The sequence below is a fragment of the Phodopus roborovskii genome, unplaced genomic scaffold (genome assembly GCF_943737965.1).
Source record: "Phodopus roborovskii unplaced genomic scaffold, PHOROB, whole genome shotgun sequence".
Taxonomy (NCBI): domain Eukaryota; kingdom Metazoa; phylum Chordata; class Mammalia; order Rodentia; family Cricetidae; genus Phodopus; species Phodopus roborovskii.
The window spans coordinates 13,894,895-13,921,131 of NW_026126549.1; the positions used below are offsets into that span (position 1 = coordinate 13,894,895).

General features: G+C 45.0%; 1 protein-coding gene across 1 annotated transcript in view; it reads left to right on the top strand.

Annotated features, from left to right (window-relative positions):
- Positions 1-5,316: 5,316 nt before the first annotated feature.
- The window catches only part of Prdm6 (PR/SET domain 6), a 99,811-nt gene continuing 78,890 nt past the window's right edge, over positions 5,317-26,237 (top strand). The window contains exons 1-3 of the mRNA XM_051201034.1: positions 5,317-5,378; positions 5,874-6,474; positions 14,721-15,028. Coding sequence (XP_051056991.1) covers positions 5,889-6,474; positions 14,721-15,028 — 894 coding nt within the window. The 5' untranslated portion in view covers positions 5,317-5,378; positions 5,874-5,888. The remainder of the gene's footprint in view (positions 5,379-5,873; positions 6,475-14,720; positions 15,029-26,237) is intronic.

A 26,237-nucleotide genomic window follows, 5' to 3' on the forward strand; every position in this document is an offset into this window, starting at 1 on the left:
TGTGTGAGTGACAGCTGTTGGGTGACCAAGGTGAAAGGAGCTGGAGGTCCTGCTGCCTTCCAAGTGAAGTGAACAGGTGCTGTCTGCCATGGTCCTGGCAGAGGATGAAAGGCAAAGCTTAGAAACAGGCTATTTTGACCTCCTGGTTTCGGAGGCCATCTTTGACCTGGCAAAGTGAGGATCTTGCCTTCACAGTACAGACTGTTGTAGGAAAAAGCTGAGGGAACATTTAAGCTGTGTGTCTCGGAAGAGTGGTGTGTGTGTCTTCAGAATGTCAAGGCTCCTGCTGCATCGCCTCGGGGAAGAGCAGCTTCTGCCTGAGGAGCTGAAAATGGCCTTCCACCTCACCCACCCCAGGCCCCTTTATTTCCCTCAGTGGTTGTCACTCTTCTGTCACTGAGTAAAACAAGTGTCAATGCAAAGGAATCAGTGAGGAGACCACAGTGATTTGAGTAAATGGTGGGCTTTCTTGATTCCAGAACATCTCACAGGTCAGACACCTGACCTCTAGGGAGCAGGTACAGAGGTTACAAGGCAGGGTCCACTTCATGCAAAGCTTGGGATGGAAAGTTACATTGGTCTCGTCTTTTCATTTTGTCTTTGAAGAAATTCAGACCCAGACAATTGGGAGTAGATCATTGTGTCAGTTTAAGCCACCAGGCACAGAAGCGACTCCAACTGACATGAAGCATGAATGCATATCCTGGTAGGATGTCTAGTAGCTCACAGTGCCCTGAGGGTTGACAGGGGGCCAATAGCTCAAGAGGTAGAATTACAACCCCAAAGGCCCTTTAACTGTTTTAGCACCTGAGCCACAGAGTGTCCTATCCCAAAGACAAAACTGGTTTCTCTTTGCTTTAATCTCATCCAAATGACATCGTCTAGGAGCAGCTCAGCCCTGGCTACTATGGGTCTTATACTCTACCTGGGTGTTCTCTTTTCTTCCTGCCCTCCTATCCCTGCTTCCCACCCTCCCATCCATGCTTCCCACCCTCCCATCCATGCTCCCTACCCTCCCATCCCTGCTCCCCACCCTCCCATCCATCACTGCTCCCCACCCTCCCATCCATCACTGCTTCCCATAGCACACCTCTCTATCTGACTCGACTCAGTATCCTTTCATCCCAACCTATCTCCTTAGATATAAACCAGAGGATTTGGGCCTGAGATGTTGCTTTGTAATGTCTCCAGGGTTCCATTTCAGAGAGACAACTATCTACCTGAAGTTGCCTGTGTTCCTAGTAAGAAAGTTCCTAGATCCCAGGTCAGGGCAAGTTTGAACCCTTCTCCAGGAAAGGTGGAGGAAGCTTTTGAGAGCTTTCTCTTTGCTCTAACTCCAGGGCCCTCTCTGAGCTTTCTGGACATCTGTAGAGGTAGACAAAGGAGCCACTAGAGGCCAGAATCCTTGCCCTAAGGAACAACTGGTTTTCAAACACATTTGACCAGTAATTTGGTGGTAAGCTGAAGAAGCCTACCCCCTAGGATGGCTGATGGGGATGTCCAGAACCTCCAGCTTCCTTAATCCTACAACTCCTTTTGCCAGCAACCCCCACCCCCACCCACTTCTCAGGAAAATAAATCTCCAAGAGGAGGCAGGGAGGGCAGAACTCAGAAAACCCTTCTGAATAAATGTCTATATTAATGAATTATTAACTCAGCCACCCGTGACCTTAAGCCTAGAAACAAGAGGACCCAGGGCAGAATGGAGAGCTGCTGAATCTCTTATTGGAGTCCTGTCAAAGGTGACAGCCATTTGTTTCCCTCCCCCACCAAGAAAAAAGTAATTAATATGGAAGGCAAACTTTTTAACTATGTCAAATGAAGTCAGATGGGGGGGGGGTCTCCTGTATAGACCGCCTTCTTGATTTCCTTCCCTGCTCACCACTGTCTGCCTGCCCCGCCTCAGGCTCCATTTTTTCTGCTCAGCTAAGGGTACAATGGGTTTCCTAGGGAGAATTTTCGGGGGGGGGGTGGATCCTGGAGAAATGATAAATTGGGGCAGTTAATTTATTGATCCCAACTCCTCTTCCCACTTGTTTTATTTTAGAGGTCATTAATCAATGAAGAAAAACACTACTGTGCCCCCTTTTGCATCAAATACACTCTCACTCCTTATTCATTCCTCTGGAACAAATTCCCAGCAAATATTCACCCATCGATTCAGGAGCGATGGATTTTTATGCAGGTTTGATCGCTTCCTAAGTGGTCAGAGTGATTTGTTTCCCCATCTTCTAAGTAGTAAGAGAAGGGAAGAGATCTGAGGGATACAACATCCCTGCAGTCTATCGGCTCACTTTCTAAAAACCCGAAGATATTCCAGGCCTTCGAGGGTCAGCCTAGTGACAAAGCAAGTTTGCTAGTGTCACCCTGCGGCTTGCCTATGGCAAGGACCAAGCTGACCCAGGCCACAGTCAGTGCCTTGGACCTGCAGAAGCACTGGGGATGCCCAGGCTGTAGAAGATCCCCTGAAGACCTTCTCATTTGCTCCCAGCCCTGGGGCAGTAACGGTGTCTTCCTCTTTCTAGGAAGTTCCTTGTGTCCTTTGCTACCTAGGGCCTTATCTCCTCACTGTCTACTTGTATCCAGTACCTCAAATATACCTTGGCAGGCAGGCCTGAGGGCTGGCCTCAAATGTGACAGGTTATATATTGTACAGCAGGCATAATGGAAGAGAAGGCATTTACCACTTCTTCTGTCTAATTGCCTAATTCCCGACTCCAGAAGCAGACCTCTCCTGTGATACCCCAGCAACTTCCAGGCCAGGCTCAATGTAATGACTAGAGATTACTAGAGTAGTTAGAAACATACACTGGCAACCCACTGAGTGGAGTTTGAACAGGCCTCCATCATTCATTAGTGGCCTGACCTTAGGCAATCTCTCTAACCTTTCAGAACATTCTGATTACCATTTGTATGCAATATAGGTGTTAATAATACCTTACCACCAGCAGCATGGTAGCTGGATACACTAAATGTATGTGCATCCCACATCCTAAGCAATCTTTAACCGCAGGTTATTTTACTGAGATGAGTGTGGTGCCCCGCCCACCCTCTCTAGCCATGGTGTGAGTGGCAGAGGCCACTTGATATTTTGTAGGGAAGAAAGAGGGTTTTGACTCTTTGACACTTCCATTTCTGGGGACCAAACTCTAGGAAATATCCTGCTCTTGTCAGTGTCTGCGTATCCAGACTTCCATTCTCAAAGCGCTCTGCTTCTCACGGAGACCTCAGGAAAATCCAGGACTCTCTGCAGTGAACTAGGAGGGATATGAGAGAGTTAGATCTGTCTCCCGGGGTCCCATCAGCCACAGCAATTCTGCATACAGATTAATAGAAAGGGGCCTGGAACTCCGTCCCTTCTCCGGGGAGTTGTCTGAAGTCTTCGAAGACTGCCTGGTTAGCCTCGGGGTCTACAACGCAGTGGGTTTTCCCTCGTGGTACTTGCCTCAGACTTGGGTGCTATCAATCTATCCAGGGATGACGGATGGCCTTGTCTTAAGGACGCCAGTCAAAACATTTTCGGTCCAACTCGGCTCCAACCAGGAGGGAGGCGTTCTGCCTGAGACCCGGACAAAGTCTAAACAGCGCGTTTCCCAGGCTTGAACAAAATGAGTGGTGGGAAGGAAAAACGAAACGAACAGAAATTAGGAAAGAATGGAGATTACTTGTTCGGGATGGTGACTGTTAAATAAATTGGGTTGTTTGTGGAAAGATAAATGGCATCCCATCCCCCTCTTTAAGCTGTGGACAGAACCCTGGCCAGGAGAAAGCCCGGGAGTTGGCCAATTTCACAGTTTGTCACTGCCCTCTGCCACAGAGTACTACTATGAAGGCCAGAAAGCTAAGAGTTTGCGCCTAAAGGACGGACGCGAGATCACGCGTGGTGGAGCTGCTGCAGCTCAAAGGTCTGGGAGATGGCATGGTATGGTGGGCTGCGCTTGCACCCTGTACAAGAAACCCTAGATTTGAGTTAGAGGCCCGTATTTGACCTCCCAGGGCACCCCGCCCCCCAACTTTCAGAGCAGCGGAGGCTTAGCGTAACTCAATAGACACTGGTAAGGCCATCAAGGAAAGGTGGAGAATCCTGGAAGGCAAACTTAGAGTGAGGGTGCTTGAGAACTGGGTGCAGACTCCCTTGCAGCCTTGTCCTTACCCCAGCCAGGCTGGAGTCCTGCTAGGGCATGCTTGTCCTTTGAGGACGCTTGCTCTCAAGCCCTCCTGATCCACTCGGGCTGCAGACTGAGGGTTTCACGCCCACGCACAACGTGCCCGGCCTCGCCCCCAACTTTTCTCTCCGGAGGATTTATGTTAGAGATTGTTTGGCGGTCGAGTCAACTCTGGCACCCAACAGCATTCCAGGAAAATCAGAACCCGTCTAAAAAGCAAACTCGCTCTGGGGACTGGGTCTATATCTCCCTCCCCCATGGTGTGCGCCTGCTTCCAAAACAGACACTGGCTGACCCAGAGGTGCCTGTCTGGTTTCCAGTGCTTTCGGCATCAGGGCACTGAGCCCGCACCTAGAAAAGAGACATTGCGGACAGAAAAGGAACAACAAACAAGCCGAAGACGTCACGTCAAAAATTAAATTTTAAAAAAGTGTGTGTGTGTGTGTGTGTGTGTGTGTGTGTGTGTGTGTGTGTCTGTCGCTGGAGAGGCGGAGGCGCACCGGGTGTCTGCGAAACCAGCCCAGTTTGAACTTCCTTCCCGCTCCGATCCCCTGCAGTCCCTTGGCCTGCTCTCGCCTTTATACTCTTTCTCCTTTGCTCTCCTCCCCTCTCCTCTTCTCTTCTCCCCTTCCCCCTTCCCTCCTCTCCCCTCCTCTTCTATCCGCCCCCTTCCCTCTCCTATCCTCTTCTCTCCTCTCTTCTCTGCTCACTCTTCTCTCCTCTTCTCTTCCCTTCCTCTTGTCTTTCCCTCCCTTCCTCCATCCTTCACCCCCACTCCGTTCTCTCCTTCTCTGTCTCGCCCCCCATACACACGCGCGCGTACACACACACCACACACACACACACACACACACACACACACGAACGCACACATGTATTTGGTGCTGTCGTAAAACCCACGTGTCCAGCCGGGGGACTGCCAGAGCAGAGCCGAAGCACGGAGGCGGCCAAGCGCAGCTGCCAGAGGCGACTAGGTCCCGCGTCCTCCAGCGCTCCCGCGCTCTCAGCGGAGCTGCTCTTGCGCCCTCCGCGGGCCTCCGCGTCCTTTGCTGGCATCCCGGGAGGGCTCCAGGCTGCGTGGTCTGTAAGGCTCTCCACCTCCTCTAGCTTGGGGTCATGTAGCTCGCCCAGGGCTCCCACTCTCCACTACTGCACCGAAACGGCCTCCGGAACGCAGGGACGCCAGCACCGGCCGCTGCTCTCGGTTCCCAGGTACGGCGGGGCTGGACTAGGGCTTCCAGTCGTGGGCCCCGAGCACCGAGAGGTTGGAGGTCTGGGGCAGGGGGCGGGGGGCGAGACTGTCCCGCCTCCCGGCGCCTGGGGCCAGCGCGGCTCCGGCGCTGCGCCACTTTGCCTGGGGTTGGCTCCAGGGCGCTGGCTGAGGGCGAGGGCGAGGTCCTGCCTGGATTTGTGCCGGAAAGCGCCGGGTCTTGGGGTCCCCGTTTAGCAGGGTAGGAGCTGGGCTCGCAGGCTGCGAGGCAGCTCAGGGTGCCTGCAGCCACCTCTGCGCAGCACCGCGGCTTCCGAGTAAACTTTGCGCCCGGGCGGAGTTGGGAAGCGGGGGGCCGAGGCCACGGGCGGTGCTTTCAGAGCAGAGTGGGGCTCTAGTGCTCCACCCTTGTCCCCGCGGTCCTCCTGCACGCCCCTTTCTAATCCAGGCCAGGGTCTCGCTCACGCTGCGCTCCTCCCTGCTCTCTGCCCCACCAGCTCCAAGCGTCGGACATGCTGAAGCCGGGGGACCCCGGTGGCTCGGCCTTCCTCAAAGTGGACCCAGCCTACCTGCAGCACTGGCAGCAACTCTTCCCGCACGGAGGCGGCGGCGGCCCGCTCAAAGGCAGCGGGACCGCGCTTCCCCTTGGCGCGCCCCAACCCCTGCAGCCGCCTCCGCCTCCGCCGCCTCCCGAGCGTCCCGAGCCTCCTCCGGACAGCCTGCGGCCACGGCCAGCCTCGATCTCGTCCGTCTCGTCCACCCCAGCTCCCTCCTCCACCTCCGCCTCTTCTGCCTCCTCCTGCGCCGCCGCCGCCGCGCTGGCGGGTCTCTCGGCCCTGCCGGTGGCGCAGATCCCGGTGTTCGCGCCTCTAGCTGCTGCTGCGGTGGCCGCGGAGCCTCTGCCCCCAAAGGACCTGTGCCTGGGCGCCTCCTCCGGCCCCGGGCCCGCTAAGTGCGGCGGCGGCGGTGGCAGCGCGGGGGACGGTCGTGGCGTCCCGCGTTTCCGCTGCAGCGCCGAGGAGCTGGACTATTACCTGTACGGCCAGCAGCGCATGGAAATCATCCCGCTCAACCAGCACACCAGCGACCCCAACAACCGTACGTAGCCACAACCCTAGCTCGCACGCTCTGCCCCGGCGAGGGCGACAGCAGGCAATGGTGAAGGAGGCGGGTAGGGTCCCAGAAGAATGACACGGGTGAAGGGTGGGGGATCTTGGTCCAAGGCGATGTCCTGCGCCACCCAGATCACTGTGGCAAAACTTTTCTGGCGTCTGAGAAGAGATGGGTGCCCGGGTGTCACTTTGGGCTTTTGCCTCTCCGCTCTCTTCGGACCCTGTTTCACAGCCACAAGGCTTTGCCATCCCAGTGGCCCTCCACCCTCCTGCCGCCCAGGGTTCCGGGCCAGGCGGGTGCTGGCAGCTGGCGGCCGGATTGCCCGGGTGGACCCAGCTGGCTCCGATTGGGACAAGGGAGGGACTCTCCGAGTTTCTGAGGAAGCATGGACACCAGAGGTTGCTTTCTGGTCTTTATTCCACCGTCCGAGTTAACGGTGGCAGCTCATTTTCGGGCCCCGTGATTATCGAGGATTTCTTTTTCGTTCTTTCTCTTCTTCTTTTTTTCATTTTCTTTCTTTCTTTCTTTCTTTCTTTCTTTCTTTCTTTCTTTCTTTCTTTCTTCTTTTTTTTGTAGTAACAATGGGTCAGTTTCTTCCTGCAGGTAGATATTAAAAGTAAAGCTACTATTTATTTAGAAGCTAAAGAAAAGAGATGGGGGGGGGGGGAAAGCCCACTAAATCAGAAGAAAATTTCCAGTGTCAGAATAATATCGTTCTTTTTGGAACCCGCATTCTCTGGCAATTTTTGATCCTGCTAATGTTTGCAACCTATGTTGCTTTATTTCTTTAAACAAACAAACAAAAACATTTTTAAAGTTAACAGGGATGGCAATTAAGTAAAAGAAACTTACCTCTTCCTCAAGTAAACGGCGAAAATGACTGGCTACATACATACCAGAACTTTCCTGAGCTTTCTGTATTCACATTCCAAACGCTTGTCCTAAGCACGGCTATATTGTGATATTTTGAAACAAAATCCTCAGTGAAGGAATGTGTGTTGACATACATCTGTACTTCTTGGTAATTTCGAAAGTTATGGTATGTTAACACCTAAGGTATTGACAAATGTGTTATCTATACTCTCCAAGAAGCTTCGGGCCCAACCCTAAAGCAACCGAGTGAGAGTCACATTGAGAATAGCATTTATCCACCGAATTTCTTCAATACATCCCTCGTTTGGCTTCTGTGTAAGAAAAGTAGATAATAAATACTTACTTCTACTCTGTTTTAATAAGAATATCTATCACATCATCAACTCCTTAATTTCTCACCAAAACGAAATAATATAATTAGAAGAGTAATGCAAAGTTTCCTAGGCTATTGCTTTGGTAAACAACAACAACAAAACAGTGGGCATTAGCCTCATAATTGAGGCTTGTCACCCTTCTTGAAATAGTTATTGTGATGGAGATAACAATTACTAACCAACAAAGCAGTTGTGTTTACCTTCTTCCTTTCTAGTGTCCTATGGTAAAATATTTCTTTAAGAAAAGAGCTGCAATTCCAATTATTTTGGTGCTTTTAAAAACTCATGTATTTCCGGGTTGCAGAACATTTTATAAAATTGCATTGTCTTAATCGAGTTCAAAGATGTGTGTTTCCTTGTGAATTTCTTCCAGATGTTGTCTTACAACCAGTTCTTTTTAAAGTGTGAAATAGAAAACTTGGCAGTAGTTCTTACTGCTAAGCGAAATATAATCATTGTAGATTGAGAACACCTTATCAAGCTTGCAGTTACTTCTCTATGAAATCTGGGTTGGAAAAGATACTAACCTTGGCTTTGTTTGTGCTATGTGTGATTTTTACAATGTAGCAGTGAGGTTAAACATAATTTCACTAGAGAAAACATCCAACCAATCAGAGAAAGAATTAGGACAGATTACTAATTGACATGTAGGTATGAACCAGTTTGTTATCTAGATGGCTCCCCCACCCGTGTAAGAGAGAATGATTTGTGGTTTTATTTATTCCTATTTTGTTAATCATCTAGTATCCTCTTTTGAGTCAAATGGATTGACTCAATGTTCAAAGTGCAGGAGAGAAAATAGAAGGACGTTAGATGGTTACATTTCACTTTGCTTGCTAATTAAGTGACTTGTTTGGAATAAAATGGAAAGGGAAAGTAACTCTGGGTAGTGGGAAAAACCACCTCTGGTCCTGGGCAACTAAACTTGGGACTCTTAAAGCCAGACGTGGTATGGTGTGTTTTAAAGACGAGCAGTGACTGGGTTTAATCTAACTAGGCATTTCAAACAAACCAGAAATGCAAAGACTTCAAACTTTTTCAGGGAGGGGCTTGGGTGTCTTATTTTGGTCCCTTGAAAGACTGACAACAAAAGCTTCCCCTACTGTCTGGGGAGGGGTGAGGAGAGGAGGGGTGGAGGAGGCTGAAGGAATTTTAATTTCTCACATGTAGCTTTCCCTAGCTGTCTTTCTTTCTTTTCACCATTTCTCTCTAAAAATTTTCACGATCATTCAGCACAGCATCCTTTTGTGACTTTGTATTAAAGGGGTGTCAAGTCAGTTCTCATTTTTCTTACTAGGAAAACAAAAAACAACCCCCTCCTCCTCACTTCTCCCCTTTCCTTTTACCCGTGATCAGCAATGCACACCACCATTGCTCAGCCACACCTTGAGACTCTGCTGGCATGTATGGCAGAGGCCACAGTGAATAAACTTGTAGCTCTTTCCTATCAGATTCTCAACCACACTAAATGCAAATGAGCCCAAGTGAATTTCTTCAGCAGATTCCTGTTACTGAGCTGCCTGCAAGTGGTTGAGGCACACTTTCACCCCCTAAGCTCTCCAGGCTCTCTCCCTTAAAAGTCAAGTGCTACGTACGTCCTGTCCTGTAATAGACATGGCCGGTCTTTACTGCTGGGCTGCCTCATCCCTGGAGCTCCATCCCAGTGGCCTCTTCTCAAGTTCTGGGTAGCTGAAGGGTTTCTTGAGACCTACTAGGTACTCCTGGAGGATTGTAAGAGGTATGTCCTCTTACATACCTCTGGGTATGTCCACAGTATGTGCAGAGAGCTGCCATCATCTCAGCAGAGTTAGAGTTGGGTCACCCTACACCTTCTCAGTGTTGGCGCGCATGCTCTGTGATCCTTCTGATTTAGGAAAGCACACCCATGCAGGGAACCGGTTTTTGGGAACTACGGGTGTGGAAATAGGGTTGCAAGCTTCCTTGCTGGCAACCCTGGGAAGGGACTGAGAATAGTGAAGGGTTGATATCTGTGGGGTTGCAGGGAGCCTTGCTGGGGGGGTGTGGAAATATCCTGGGTACTGGCTTTATCCTAATTGATCCCCCTCTTCTTAGTTGGGGGTACTTCTTGAGAACCTACTAAGGGGATCTTAGTGTCAAGGAGACACACCCGCTGCTCCACTCCCAGCCTGCGAGTTAAAGACCAACAAGCGATTTATTATAGCTTTCAGACCTGGTCCCCTGGGGGGAGGGGCTTCAGCATTAGTGTGCGGGCTTTTTATATTGTTCTATTTTTCTTTTTCTCACGTGTTGTGTGCAGGTCCAGCCCCACCTCGTAACACACGATTTAGCTATTTTACATCATTCTTTATCCAGAGCCCTGAAACTGAACATAGAGCCATATATTAGATTGAGGTTAGAAGAGGCGGTGACTGTTTATTTAAGGTGATAAAATGGTCCATCAGCAGTAATCTCCGTCGATATGTGCCACCAGGAGATGAAGGATGAGAGGACAAGCCACAATTAATTGCCCTATAGTTTTGTAGGACAGAGTGGAGCCAGCCCAGACCTGCTTCGATCTCCTCTTGCTGCTCCTATTCATCATCTCTGCCTTGTATATGGCGGCCTCGCAGGGGCAGAGGGCGGCCAGGTTTATCTCTGTGCAATATTCTCTCGCCCTCACACCCTGGCGCTCTCATTTAATTTATTAATACAGTCACCAGGAGACAAATAAAATCCACATTTTCTCCCTCCCTCCCTCCCTCCCTCCCTCTCTCCTTCCCTCCCTCCTTCTTTGTGTCTTTTATTGGTCCCTGGGCCGAGTAGGCAGGCTAGTCTGAGAAAGCCCCTGGTTTTTATGTGTTGCGATGCGGCCAGAATCCTCAGCGCATCCCGGTGAGCTGGGTTACCACAATGGGCTCTTCTTTTCTGGCTGCCTGGTTTCTGGGATGCCTAGATATGCTCTGGGGTGGGCGACGATGATAGAGGCTAGGCGATTCCCTATTCTGGGACCACGGGCCTGGTAAGTGTCCACTGAGGCTGGATCTTCAGAAGGCATTGGCAGTCTCCACCTCTGGGAGCCCTTCCTGGCTAGAAGCTGGGTGAGGCAAAGGCAACCAGTCTGCTGAGCACCACCCTTTGTCCACATACATCCTGCAAACGGGAAGGCAGGGCGTGATGGAGCCCTGGAAAGTAACTCAGAGTGCTGGGCTGCCCTAGGATCCTCAGTCCATTTTGCCCCCCCCCCGGGGGGGGGCTTTGGACTCCGGGTTGCCAGAAGGTGGCACTCCCGGGGCCGATCAATGTACCCAGGCCCCCTCAATGCTTGGCCTACAGGACTGAGAGCTGTGACCCCATCTGCCACTGCCGCCCAGAAGGATTTACTGCCTGAGCGATACCCGCTCTGCAGGCTTCCAAGTTACTCTGTGGTTTCCTTAACCAAAGGCTCTGAGAACAGGAGAGACTTTGCCCAGGGAAAGCCAAGTGTGGAGGCACTCCCCGGCAAAGCTTTGTGGACAGAACCCAAAGGACTCTACACTTGCTTCTCAGCAAAAACACTGAAGTGCTTTATATTTCACCTTTTCTAGAATGAGAAGTGAAATGTTGGAAAATAGACCCATCGCCTCTTTTGCTCCTTTTCTCCGAGCATGGGGTACATTTAAAGTGGTAAAAATAGTGGACACACTTGAAATCAAACACACGAACAAAAACCCAAGCACAGTAAGAAGGATATGGAGAGTGAAGGATGTCTTGTCACCCAGAAGGTCTGCTTTGACCTTCTGAGGTCAGTAGGTGGGCAAGCTGGTAGCCAACAGCAGCCCCTTTCCCTTATTCATAGACCCTAGGCAGATGTGCTGTAAGAGAGACCTAGATTGCTGAAATTCTCTATTCTAAAGTGACATACAAATCATTTTGTGAATAATAACTGTAAACTTGTTCAAAAATCCCTGGTTTTTAAAGGCCTGGAATACAGTGTGGGGGGGGGGGGAGTAGTTCAAACCTTTTTATGTGGGTGTTTGTGGCTCACTGGCTAGAAAACAGTTTGCCAACTTGTGACTATTTGTCAATCCTAAAAAAAAAAGTTACTTGTTCAAAACTTTCACAGGCTTCTCTGGGACTCTGAGACAGGTTAGAAATAAACATTTTCAATCTGAGCGATTTTGTGTGGTAAAAATGTTGGGCACTATACCTAGCTTTATTTTGATGGTAATTGGTCAACTTTTCTGGGAGGAATATTTTTACATTTTATTAAGACTCGCATTAAGTGGGCTAATTAGCATGGACTGACAGGGCAGGGCTACTTTGCTGTGAATTTAGGATATAGACATTTAGAGTTTGGGGAGCCTAAGGTTTTAGTACTCTATAAAAAAATGCTGCTTTTAAAGAATTCTGTAGAGAAAAATGATATGTAACAAATGGCAGTGGCAGTGGCATTTAGATAAGAGTTAAATCATGCAATTCATTCCAGATATTATGGGAGTGTGCTTCTTGTTTGTGGGGTGGTGGCTGGAGTTAATTGCTTCTAGTCTGTTTATCCACATAGGTGATATGATGCTCCACATAGAGAACTGGGAAGGTGATAGAATTTTTGGCACAGGCTATTAGGTTGTGGGTAGTGGATGTTTTCTGCTTCTCACTCTTCACTTAATTGAATGAATCAGAAAGGAAAAATCAGTTAAGCATTCCCTGGGGGTGATTAATAGTTATTTTCATGGGCACATTGCCTTTTCTTATTGTCATTTTTTAAAAGCTTCCCCCCCCAGGTGGTGAAAGGCCATTTTAACAATGTGTCTTCAAAGTTAGACACCTTAAAAATTATGGACAGTGGCTATTTATTTCCCCATTGTTATACTTTAGCCTCCTCATGCCCAAGAGTGTGGGGGAGAGAGAGCTGTCCCTATAACTCTGTAACTCAACCATGCTGGAGTTCTTTTTGTGGTCCCCAAATGGTTATAGCAGTAAACTCTCTCAATTCTATTGATTGAGTCATGAGTTGGTATATAAAATTCTCCTGGATTTCATTAGTCTTTCTGAATTTCTGCTTTGGAAGACTTTAGGGTCAGGCAGACTGAGAGGGCAAATCTTTTCGCTGTCTCTTGTTTCTTGGTTCTTGGTCCTGTTTCAATGTCTTTTGCTTCATCTGCAAAATGGGAATCATGGCACTTAGAGTGGCAGTTGCTGCAAGACAAATCCACGACATACAGAAGGCACTTAGGGATAATACTTATTTGTTCTTTTGTTTCTGCAATATCTTGATTTTGTTGTTTGTTGTTCGCAAGTGAAAGTATGAGAGGCTGAGTGAAAAATACATGTGTCTCTGACATTAGCTTGTGGATGAGTGTCATTGTACTCTCTCATCTAGGCCTTAGGGTCAAAAGTGGAGCCTTGATGAGTCCCCACGTTAGCCTATGTTGCTGGCAGAGTGTGGGTGTCTTTGTGTTAAAGAAGGCATACCTGCAGAAACAGGATGTTGCTTCTCATAGAAGGCTTGGGGACAGTCACTAAGAAGTTGCAACTCAGTACTCCTTGAGCAATCTTAGATGGAGTAGAATGGCTGCTTGTTGAGGGCAGGACACAGTTAATTGGAACCACCTTCAGGGAGATGGGATGCTCACATAGTCAACCATTATTATCAAGCAATTGGCATGGTAAGGGTTCTGGATCTATTCTGGGTTGTGATTAAGTGTTCCTTATGAAAAACTCTTCACTGTTGTGCCTTGTCACAAGTATCTGGGGGGTGGTTCTGCAGTTTCAACACAGACATGGAACATTCAGAGTGATCTACAAGGGCTAGCTGCCATGAAGGCAAGGGACAGGTGCCAAGAAACCAGGAAGGCAATTCAGGTACCCTGATAGTTCTTTACCAACTCCACCACTAGAGGAACTAAGTGTCAGGGGCAGTGTCACCGGGCTTGGTTGCAGGAGGACCCTGAGGGACCTAGGGAGGCTGGACCCAGGAGGAGGCAGAGTCCTCTGAGCAGGCTAGCCACACCAGGGAGCAGACACAGTGGCTCCGCCAGGCCCATTAATAACCCTTAGGCTCTGTGATTCCGACAGCATGGTTGCTGAAAGCCTAGATTCTAGTGTCTGCCTGGCCCTTTCCACCCAGTTCGAATCAAATGACAGTGGGTGCTCTGGAGAGGCATGCCTGCAGGTTAGGAGCCTCTCTGCGAGCTGTTTGCCCTGGGGCAACTTAAGAACAGCTTCAGAAACAGTTTCACTAGCTGAGACAATCTCATTTAACCTGGGCTCAGCCTTCCTGCCTGCCCATTGAATCATTACCCAGATGGTTAAAGACACTTTACCCTGATCCTTAAACTTCCTTTCAGGTTTAGCCTCTGGGAACAGTTTGCTCGTACAATCACTACTGACACCCCCCCCCCCCCGCCACTTGTCCCTAGTTCCCATTTATCCTTATTGGCCAGAGTCCCTGGTGTGGGTGCTGGACAGAGACTCGGATCTTACCCCCCACAGGGCCGGAATTGGGGCTTGCGCTCTGGTGATAGAGCAGGAAGCTCTATCGGTGTTTGTACCTGTCACTCCCGCTTTGATAGCCTAAGAGCAGAACCAAACACTCAGGCAACTATCTGAGATAACCGGTTGGACAAGAGACAGACTTCTTGAAGAAGCAGGGACAACCACATCCTGAAATGCTGGAGAAGGGCGAAGGCACAGGAACCGGTGAGGGTTAGAGAGAGAAGCTGAAATGCAGGCAACTTGATCAAAAGCAAAAGGTGCCAGCATTAGGAGCACGGAAAGCACACCTGGCTGTGCAAAACCAACGCTGAAGCCATGCGTTGATCCCAGCAGGCATATTTGAGTGTAACAAATTCCTAGGATGTGGTGTGAGTTTCTTTCCCACAACCTATGGCCTCGACGCCCTTCTGGTGCCCCCCCCCCCAAACAGGTGGTTTACCTGCTGCCATTTAGGAACTTTGCCCGAGAGTAGCTTCCCCCCTCCCTCTACTCCCAGACAAAAGACCGGGTTAACGCGCTCCTTTCCCTCCTTCCCTGGTGTCTCCACAGGTTGCGACATGTGCGCGGACAACCGCAACGGCGAGTGCCCCATGCACGGGCCGTTGCACTCGCTGCGCCGGCTTGTGGGCACCAGCAGCGCTGCGGCCGCTGCACCCCCGCCGGAGCTGCCCGAGTGGTTGCGGGACCTGCCACGGGAGGTGTGCCTGTGCACCAGCACGGTGCCCGGCCTGGCGTACGGCATCTGCGCTGCGCAGAGGATCCAGCAGGGCACCTGGATTGGGCCCTTCCAGGGCGTGCTCCTGCCCCCGGAGAAAGTGCAGACCGGCGCTGTGAGGAACACGCAACACCTCTGGGAGGTAAGCAGCCCTAGCTGAACGCCTTGCTACACAGCTTGGGCCCCCACTCTCAGCCCCACCGATGTATCAGGAGGCTAAATTGCGCAGTCCAGTGGAGGGCTGGCTTTTGAAGTTCCTGCAGTGAGGATGCTGACAGATTGTGGCTTTCTGTGGGGCCTGTGGGCTGCAGAAGCCAGAGCCATTTTAACCTGCCTCTGTTCAAACTGGGAAGGATTAGCCCCGGGACCTCTTCTCAATCTTGAGGACAATTGAAAACAGCCAAGGAGGAGGTAGAATTACAATTAGAGCCAGGTTCCCAGCTCCTCTCACAAGGTTTCTTCTGTGCCTGGAGCCACAGAAGCAAAGAGGGGGCAGTCAGGGTGATTTCTCAGGTGAAAACAAGTTTGTGGTGATAAGGTAAAGTGCTTGCTTGCCTAATAAAGAAACCCTGGGTTTTGTCTTCAGTGCCACTTAACTGGGATGACCACCTGTAATCCTAGCACTGGGGAGGTAGAGGTAAAAACCTCTCCTCAGAAGTTCAAGGTCACCCTTGACTACAGACAGAGCAAGTTTCTGGCCAGTTCTAGATCATCTAAAACATTTTGCTTTTCTTTTTGGTAAATGTTGAACATGAGAGACCAAAACATGTTCTAGAACTGTGAAAATACCCAGACCCGTTCATGAATTATAATGTAAATCAAAACTTAAAACTTTGATTTCTCTTCTGACAAAGTGAAATCATGCAACTTTTAACAAAGTGGATAATCAAAACATAAGAAAACAGCATTTTGGTATAAGCTAACTCTGACTATTAGTTAAAAATACTATATTTGAAAAATCCTAATCAGAGCTTCCTGCTTGATTGAGGTCCACTTCTGAAAGTGAGAGGGTTATAGTTAAATACTTCTTTGACTGATCTTAGCTACTCAATCCATGGAAAACTGGTTATGAATGACTACATACTAGAGGCCATAACTGTAAATGCTATAAATCTTCAGCCAGGTGAACTAATGAAGGAAAAGTCATTAGGAAAGTAAGATCTTAATTATCAGGACCTTACTATTATGTAGACTCTAGGGCTTGCTTATAGGGCTATTTAAGTAACCATGATCTTTCTGGTTACATATGACTCAATGGCTTGTCAATGTGATCATTTTTGAGATGACCTATCCCAAGTCACTATGTAAAAATGTACATTTAACAATCCACTTGCATATTTACTGAGCACCCTTTGACCAGCTTTGTATTAGGCCCTCAAGAGAGAGTTATAGCCAGAACCCTCACATGACTACTGGGGTCAGGGGGCTGAGGCCTGTATTTGCAAAGTCTCCCTTGATGTAGGAAGAATGACCATAGGAGACTGTAGCCCAGTAGCCTATGGTGAGGACAGGGCAGCCCATGAGCCATCTGCTCTATAGTTATCCACAGAGCCCTGGATCCAGGCTTCTAGTTTCCTTATCACTCCTAAACAGTTGTTGGAAAGCAGTTGAAAAAAAAAATTTTTTTTTTCCTTCTTTCTGGATGGAATCCCTGATCGAGGGGAGAAGGATTGTGCATATTTATATCATTAAATGAGGCTTGTCTTAAAACAATAAAAACAAAACCAACAGTAAAACTTCAGAATTTTAATGTCTAAAATAGGCAGGAGGAAGTGGCTTGGCATGAAACTACTGGAGGCAAAGTTAGAGCTATTGCATAGCAAAACTGACAACTAGGACATAATGAAAGCGTCTGGTTTTGACGTCCTTTCTCGGTGTTTTCTGTTTCTTACTAATTCAGTTGTAACCTACAGTGTGGTTTCAAGTTTATAAAGTCCGCCCATGAACTCTTCATGGTCCGGTGCTCTTATTAAGGAGTCTAATACCACATTGTTAAAGGTCTGCCGATGCTTCTCAGGGAAACCCACAAAGCAGTTGTTTGTGGTACAGATTTGTTCTATCTGAAAATGTGAAACCCAACTGATCCCGTCCTCTGATGCTCGTCTATTTTTAGGCTTTGGAGGACAAAGCCATAAATGTGAAAAAAAGTCCCATAGTTCATTTTTTCCCCCTAGAAGACTTTGAGTGATTGGGATGTTGGCAAGAAGCCATTACACATACAGGCTTCAACAATACATATTAACATAGAAAGCTATGGAACCTTTTTTTTTTTTTTTTTTTTTTTTTTTTTACACTTTTGGTTAGTACATAATGGAGAGTTGTTCTGTCATAACAATAAGACTGTTTTTTTTTTCCCCCTTAATACTTCCATGGATTTAAAGTGAGTTTCACCTATTGTTTGGGATAGGTGAGTTGAGTGTATTAGGAAGATATATAAAGTTAGTTCTTGGTGTTGAAATGACCTGCTAGTTTCGTGCTTGAATGATCTGTAACTCCTACTCCTAGTTTAGAACATAATTAATCTATCTGTTTATCATCCCTCTGTAATAATAATTAGAAGGACATGCATTTGGGGGGCTGACGGGATATTGAAATTTCAGCCATGTAAAATGTCTCCTGAGAGAGGATAAAAAAAAATGTTACTGTCTGGGGAAATTTAGTGGCAGTGACTATTTGTAGTGACAGAACACTTTTTAAAATAGGGTATAGACTTTTATTAGTATAATTACTTTTAAGACATGAAATATGAGTGGCTGGGAATGTGGTTCAATTGTCAGAGTGCTTGCCTAGCATGTGTGATAGCCTGAGTTTGATCCTCAGCACTGTATAAAACTAGGCATTTTGTGGGAGATGGAGAAGGATCAAGCATTGAAGGTCAGCCTCAGCTACATAGGAAGTTTGGAAACAGCCTTGGTTATTTGAGACCCTGTCTTAACAAAACAAAACATTAAAATATGAATAAATTATTATTTAAAAATTTAAGCATCATGACTTATCAGACATAATTATTTGAATCAAGTCACTTTTAATAATAGGAAAGTATAAATATTAAGTTGCTCTTTAAATTTTAGACTTTAAGCTTGCATTCTATCCTGAAAAAGTTTAATAATGTTTTGTATCAGATAGAGTCCATTGGACTACACTATAGCTCTTCACAGGAAAGGCTTTGCAATATTTTTTTAATGACTCACACAATAATTATTCACTTAAATATTATTTTAGACATCTTTTGGGATATCAGGGTGACCTAAAACAGATTTTCAAGAGCATTAAAAGATTGAATCATGATTCTTTCATTTTAAAAGTCAACTGTAATCATTCTTTTTCTTAACATGTTTTCTTCATATTTTCTGAAAGAATGTCTTCATATTTAGAGTTCAGTTCTCAGGTCCTGATAGATCTTACCAGAGTTGCGTATCTTTATTCCAGTAAATAAATGGGTTGCTAATTTCCCCCATTACTGTCTCTGAGTGGATGTTGGATTTTTGTTTCAGTTTATAGTTCGTTGCATGTTTGGTTCTGCTTCAGTAATGTATTGTACACATGAAAGGTTATGTTGGAAACAGACTCACATTTAGTTATTCCTTTTGATTATTCATTGAAGAACTTTTAAATGTTTGATGTACATTGCCATGGGAATTTGTTTGCAAGCATGCTGTCACTTTTTAGGTTAACATGTTCATTGTGTATAATCACGGCAATTCAATGCAGCATCTTAAAGAAGTACATACCACACTTTAACATGGTTAGAAGCTTCACATTTAATCTCCACCCTGCTAATGATCTAAGGCTATTAATTTTTTTTTCAGTTTAAAAATAGCAAGTTAAAACCAAATTTTAAAAAAATTACTCCTTTTTCCCCCCCTTCTATTTGGTCAGTTTCTTTTGGGATTAGAATTTTAATGTGTTTTGAAAAATAACAGGTTTAGATACTTTAAAACAAAAACATTACAGAAAACATTAAGCAGCCCTTCAATTACATACATTGCTTCTAACCAGACTTGAACACAGGCTTTAATTCTATTTAGATGTCTTAGGCAGACATCTTTCTGGCCATTCAAAGAAAACAGACTCTTTCTCAGCAGTTACATCTAATAGATGGGAGCGAGATAACTTTATACTAATGTGTTTTCTAATGAAGAAGTGAAAGGCATATTTGATTCCAACATTTATGAAAACATCATCTTGGTTATTAACGAGCTCTTTTTTTCCCTCGAGATAAATTAATCTAGTTGTATGTGGTTTCCTCTTTCTGCTTCACGTCAGAATTTAATATGACTAGACCTGAGGAATGCACACAGTGTATACTTAACATTTTGCTGCAATAAAATAGAAAAGTTTAAAATAAAGTTATATTCTATGATAAGCCAGAATTACACCTTTCAACTCAAGGTCTGACTTGATAAGAAATGTTATCAACAATGCCAAAATAAATTGTACCCATTTTCAACCTAAATGTTTTCCCCTGCTATTTGAGATAATGGAGTGGCTTATTAGGATTGCATTCAAGGTACTAGAGAGGAACTCAGTTTTATACAACCTGTCTTCCCCTTTGCTTGTGCCATTTTCATTTGCACTCTGTTTAAAGATTAACTGTTTTTCTTCAGAAAATCAAGGAGGATAGCATAATATGGACTTTCTTGTGGCTTGATTTTGTGCCATAATATTTTAGACATAAGAGTTCCACTTAAAGAAAATGATATCATTGTTATCATTACCATTTAGCTTAAGTCAAAAAATACTAATGAAAGCCAATATTAAATATGTTTCTTTTTTAATGATAATTTTAAAATTTAAATTAGAAACAAGCTTCTTTTACATGTCAGTCCAGTTCCCTCACCTTCCCCTCCTTCTCTGCCCCCTAACCCCCATTTCTGCTCCCCAGGAGGGTGAGGCCTTCCTTGGGAATCTTCAAAGTCTGCCATATCATTTGGAGCAGGGTCCAGGCCCTCCCCTATGTGTCTAGGCTGAGGGAGTATCCCTCTATGTGGAATGGGCTCCCAAAGTCCATTCGTATACTAGGGATAAATACTGATCTACTACCAGAGGCCCCATAGACTGCCCAGTCCTCCTAACTGACACCCATGTTCTGAGTCAGTCCTATGCTGGTTTCCCAGCTATCAGTCTGGGATCCTTAAATATATATTCATGCTGCTAAATGTTCATATTTCAAAACCATCATAGGTAATTGGTACCAGAAGGAAATGGATTGATTTTACTTTTTGAATGTGCTGTGCATGCTTTTTTATAAACGACTCTATCATATGTGTACACACACACACACACGCATATATGTATATATATATATATATATATACACACATACACATACACATATACATACATACATATTTAGGTGTGAAAAAATAATTTTGAATCAACATTTTTATGTCAGGTTAAAAATCACTTAAAATTGTTCAGGGATAATATTGTAACTGTAAATGCCATGTTTTGTCTTTTACACTGTGGCTCAAATTGGTCTGATTCATAAGATGCCCGAGGAGGACAGGTTCTATAAATTTTGTGGCTCTCACATAACATGGAAGTAAAAATCTTATTTCCAGAAATATATCACTTTGTATAACTACTCCCCCTATCAATGAAGTTGTAAATAAGTCAACTTCACAAAATTCAAGTAATTTCTTCCTTAAAAAATAAGCTGTTGCAATACCCTTCTTATGTTTTCAGTCGTGCATCCTAACAGCTGGCGTACCTCCCTGGCTTTGCCTCATTTGATTTGAAGATGCCTTTTATAGTGGTGCCTGTGTGACAGAGTGGGAGAGTTTTGTAGTTTTACATAAACTGTAAAACCATCTGCTGCCTCTTGGAATGGTTTCCAGCATTGTGTTAAAAATCAAAGATGTAATACTTCACGTTGCCGCTGACAGAGTCTCTTTAAAGTTCTTTTGGTTTAGGTCTCATATTCTCCTTGGTTTTTCAAATCCCCAAAAGACTTAGCTTAAACAACACAACTTGAAAAACCTATTTGGAAATCCTGGCATGGGTGAGGTTTCATCGAAACATACATTCGACATGGTGTGTGTGTGTGTTAGGAGTATACCTTATAAAACTGGTGTATTCTGTGCACACAGGACTATTTCCCCATTTTATTTATTATTTGGAAACAGACATTTTTATTGAGAGCATTTTTCCATGGGAAGAAAATGATTCACTAGTATTTCTTGCTTCAAAAACGAAATTTCCTTCTGTCACATATTATTTTTTATTTCTTTACCTTGGTAACAGAACATAGGAAGTAAAATGGGAATCTTAGACTCTGAAGGTGGAATCTCTCTTTCCCATCATACAGCATGCCACCAGGTGATCTGATGGAAACATTATCCTCAGAAACTGACAGGGTTGCCGGCTCATCCCCCTGTGCTAATTACAGCAATTTTAATTGTTTGTGGAAAAGCTATGTTTCACCTTGGATTCACAGATAGCTATAGTGTAGTTTTGTAGTTCAGTTGAGTGGGAAAACCTACACCTTATTTAGCTGGGGAGTCAGTCACTCCTGCAGTGAGGAGGTCCCCATTTCCCAGAGATGGCTGTGTGACATTGGTGGTGTGCAGATGTCCTGAAGGCTGTTGTATATAAAATTGGAGCCTGCCTCTCTTTTGCTTTCTTTCTGTTTCGGAACCATGTATGCTCCAAGATTTCATGAGTTCAGACATTCCTTGTGTATTTACACAAGAAACACAGACTCTGGTGTAAGTACTTAGCATAAAAGCCGGAGAAGCCAGGGACCAGTATCCTTTTCCTGGTGAGCGTTTACCACCTCGCTCAGATAAGTTACAGAATTCCATTATCCAAATTGTTACACATGTGTGACAGAGGTTGACCTTTTGTCATGTCAGTCCTCTTTGTGTAGGCCCCAGGCTCCAGCCTAATGGCTCAAACTCTGATTTACTCACTGTAATAAGGGCAGGAGGTCGAGCTTGTCGGCTGCCTGTTCGTACTCTTCTCAGAGCCTGGCTGAAGGCTGTTAACACAAAGCTTTTCAAAGTGAATTTACAAGCAGCGCCACTGACAGAGGCCAATCAGTGCACCATAAATGTCAGGTTAGTGAGACTGAGCAGTAAGTAAGGTACTGACAGTACACTATTGGCTGGAATCAATTGGCCAAGGATTAACAAAGACGAGTAATCTATGTGTGGAGGGCTTAGGGGGGAAGCTAGTGTGCAGTCTGGGTTTCCAGGTGGACCTGGGAGCTCCACCTGTTAGCAGATGAGTGAGGATCGGAACAGCACACATTTGCTTCTTCAGCACGACCAGCACCATCTACACTGGCGTGATTCCCTATATGGATGATTAGCATGATGGTGGAGCACGCAGGCTCGAGACTTGGTGGTTAAAAATGTGGCCCAGCATTATACAAAAAGGAGAGATTAAGCTGTTATGGTATTATGAGCTATGAGGGCTGGAGGATGTTCCCACTGTGTTACAGTTTGTTCATTACAAGGTCACTTATTCAGATCCCAAAACTGTAAATGTCATCATAAACGCACGGAAACGAACATGCCTACTCATTTGCCCCTCCTGGCACTTCAGAGCATGTAACTTTTGTGGAAGTCACTAATGAGTGATCACGGGTTGAGGGTCTGAATATCCATGAGGTGTGGCTTCCCCACCAGAAGGAATGTTTTTATCATTTTGTGTAATGACAGCCCAGACAACAATTCGTTGAGCTCTGAAGACATCAGCATTAAAACGGAGGAATCCATTAAAATGCCCTATGCAAGGATTTATAAATTAGGCAATTTCCTTGATTATTGCAATCATTTACAAAATTGATTGTTCCAGTGTGGTATAGACAGATTTCAGCAATGATCATTGACAGCGAGTGCATTGTCTGATATCTATAGCTACTGATCACTAAAGTAGGTCACTATGCCCCCACCCTGCTGTTCCTTCTCTCAAGGTCAGGCAGACTTGCTAGGAAGCTTCAGTTGTCTCCAGAAGAGATCTGCCTAGGCTCTGAGAGGAAGTGCAGGTTGTTTTCAGGGTTACAGAGTTGTCCGTTTATTAATTGTTTTCAAGCCACCATCACAGTGTGTTGTTTAGCCTAGCCGGACATTCGTTCCTCCCACCTCAGCCTCCTGACTTCATAGCAATGATTTTAGGCTTTGATCTATTTTGGAGAGGGTATTGAAACCACCAGCATGAACCAGATCTGCAGCGTTCATCTTTGATAGGATGCCCATTTCAAAGAAAATAATTTTTGCAAATTGCAGCTGTAAAGTATTTGTTTGACTGAAGATCTGAACGTCAATAATGGGTTTTAGTTGTTGGTTTTCAGACTTCTAATTATCCAATAGATATATCGTAGAGGCACTGGGTTTTAGGTCAATTAATTCTGGAAGGCATAATAAAGATGTTGTTACAAAGTGTGAAATGCTCAAAACGCAGCAGATTTTTTTCTATACAAGAGCACACACGAGTTCACTGGTGCTTAATCGCTAACCACAAACCACAAGTTGCTTTTATTCCTGAAGTATCAGTGATGGGCAAGCCAAATGTGTCTGCAGGGCTTCATCCAATGAAAGCTAGCTGTGTGGTTTGTGCTTAGTGCGAAATAACTGACTTTCGGACATTTGCTTTTAATCATCATTTTTCTCTCTTGAAACATTAAAACAAACCAAGGCTTGTAAAATAATAACTTTCAAAAAAATATCTGACACTGCTGGGCGTACCAAGAGGGGCTGGGAGGGGGCTTGATTTTTTTTATCATGATTGTGAGTGTGTAAAATTTCCATTTCAAGATAGTTCTTTATTTTAAAAGGAGCAATGTTACATTTAAAAAAAGTTGAGAAAGTTGGTGGCACTTTCTGTTTACTTGGCTGTCCTTGCCTGCTAAGTAAGAAGTTCATTTCCATTTTGGTCAGCTGGGAAGTAGTTCACCACTCAGAACTTTGGTGAGAAGGCAGTGTTTTTACTTTAGTGCCTCAGCTTTATCTCCTTATTTTCATTTAAATAAAAATTTCCTTGTAGCATTTCTGGTTTCTGTCTAGTATTGAAAAAGCAGTGTGACCTGCCCTGTCTCGGGTGAACTATGAGTGTGAGGTTTTAAATGATTCTTCCAGGCCCCCGTACTATCATCTAATAAACCATAAGCTACAGTTTGCAATTGTGAACCAATGTCATGGGATTCAAGCTCATTTTATTAGAATGAGCAGTGTTTTTCACTCTGTGATAATTTTAAATTAAAGCTGCCTCCAATAATGAAGTGTCTTCTTTAGAAGCACTCAGTGTAATCTAATTCAGTAGAAACTTCCTAAGTGTCTTCTTAATTGGAATCAAATTAAATACAATCAAGGCATGTTTTCAGCATCGTGTAAAGGACCCAAACCTTTTTTTTTTTTTTTTTTTTCTTTTGGACCCAAACCTTGTTAGCCTACTTGGGAACAGTAATGTCTATCACAAAGGGGCAGTGCTAAGTCCTCTGTCTGTACAGGAAGACATCTGAAGAGCAGGGAGCCACTATGTCCTGTCGATTTTAAGGCAGAATGCAATGCTTCTGGAACCTGAGATGTAAAATATGCAGGAAGGGCAAGTGACCTAAAAACAATCACTGCTACTAAGTGAAGCAATGAATTTCAGCTCATTGTGGTTCACCGTTTCACTCCAGTGACCTACAAAATGCAAAGTCTCAATTTGAAGTTTTAAGATGGTATAAATGGACTTGTGCATTAAAAGTAATTAATGCGCATCATAAGAATTCAAATGAACCGGGCAGTGGTGGTGCATGCCTTTAATCCCAGCACTTGGGAGTCAGAGGCAGGCGAATCTCTTTGAGTTTGAGACCAGCCTGGTCTACAAGAGCTAGTTCCAAGACAGCTTCCATAGCAATACAGAGAAACCCTATCTAGAAAACAAACAAAAGAAGAAGGAGAAGAAGAAGAGTTAAAATGATAACTACACACAGCACCATGGTTTTATAATGGTCTCCGAGGGAGGCAAAGTACCAGAATGCACATTTATTGTACGGAGCCACTGTTTTAGAAAGGGACATGTGCACGAGATCCTTGATAACACAAATAAAATTATCACAGCACACAGCAGGACTGTTCTCACAGTCTCTGGCAAATGGTTAAATTTGGTTCACAATGAGCAGGTTTTGATTCTGAGTCTAGCCTCATGCTCCCATCGCTATACCTGGTGAGAAATTAGGTAACAATCTGCAGACCCTTTGATGTCCTTAATAAAACCAGAGGCTTTTTCAGGCCTCTGAGGAGACTGTGGTGATCCTTCAAGGAGGAGAGGCATCTATTTCCTGTCCATGGAAGGGTTAACAGCAACAACAACCAAAAAAAGGTATCAGGGTGCTTTGGAATGCTTTGTATTAGACCTGAGAGGAACCACTTAATTTCTCCCTGTGTGTTAATCAGAATAATTGCTTAAAGTGCTGGACAGATAGAAGAAAATATGACTTTGGTATAGCAATGCAGAATTTCTCCCACTCTCAGTTGTATTTTAGTAGTAAATTTCACCTCTAGTATACTTTACATAGATATAAAACAGTTTGGGCCTGGGTAGGGAGAAAGGTCGAAGTGTGGTACTGTTGAATAAAAATGTCTTTATGAAGCAATTGCTTCATAAACGACTGTACAATGACAAAGTTTTCTAAAGAATTTTATTGTTTATCTGTGAAAACAAAAGATCATATACACTAGACCACAATATGCATCTTGGATTTAATTACAACAAAATCCAAAATCAGGTTTAAATAATACTTCAATGCAATGTTCAAGCTTGCTCACAATTAAAGTACTATGTACTGTGGAGATATACCACATACATATTTTTTAAAATTACTAGCTGGCCTTTGTTCCTCTTTATTTCATATTTTTAATTTTAAAATTAATATGCATTATTATACATATCTTGCTGTATCACAGAATGCTTTGATACATGCTTCTATTTGTAATGGCCAAGTCAGGGTAGTGTATCTATGGCTTCCAAAATTTATCATTTACTTCCAATGAAAATGCTTAATATGTTTCTAGTTGTTTTGGAGTATATAGTCCAATATTATCATCTAAGCTATGCAGTTGTGCAGCAGAACGCTAGAACCTATTTCTCGCACTTGTTTGTAAGTCAGTACATCACAGACATCTCCTTACCCCTCCCGCCAAAGGAAAATGAGCTCATGTTTAGAACTATATTTCTAATGGAAGGTGGTAATCAGGATACAGCTATTAGGAACAAATAGAACACTTGTTCTAGACGTACACAATTTTAGTAACTTGGTGTCCTCCCAGAAACCAGCCAGCTTGAATATGAAGTGCGTGGGGAATGGCGTAGTGACATCTGGACGAATCACAAGGAAATCCCAAGATAATAAAGGCCGC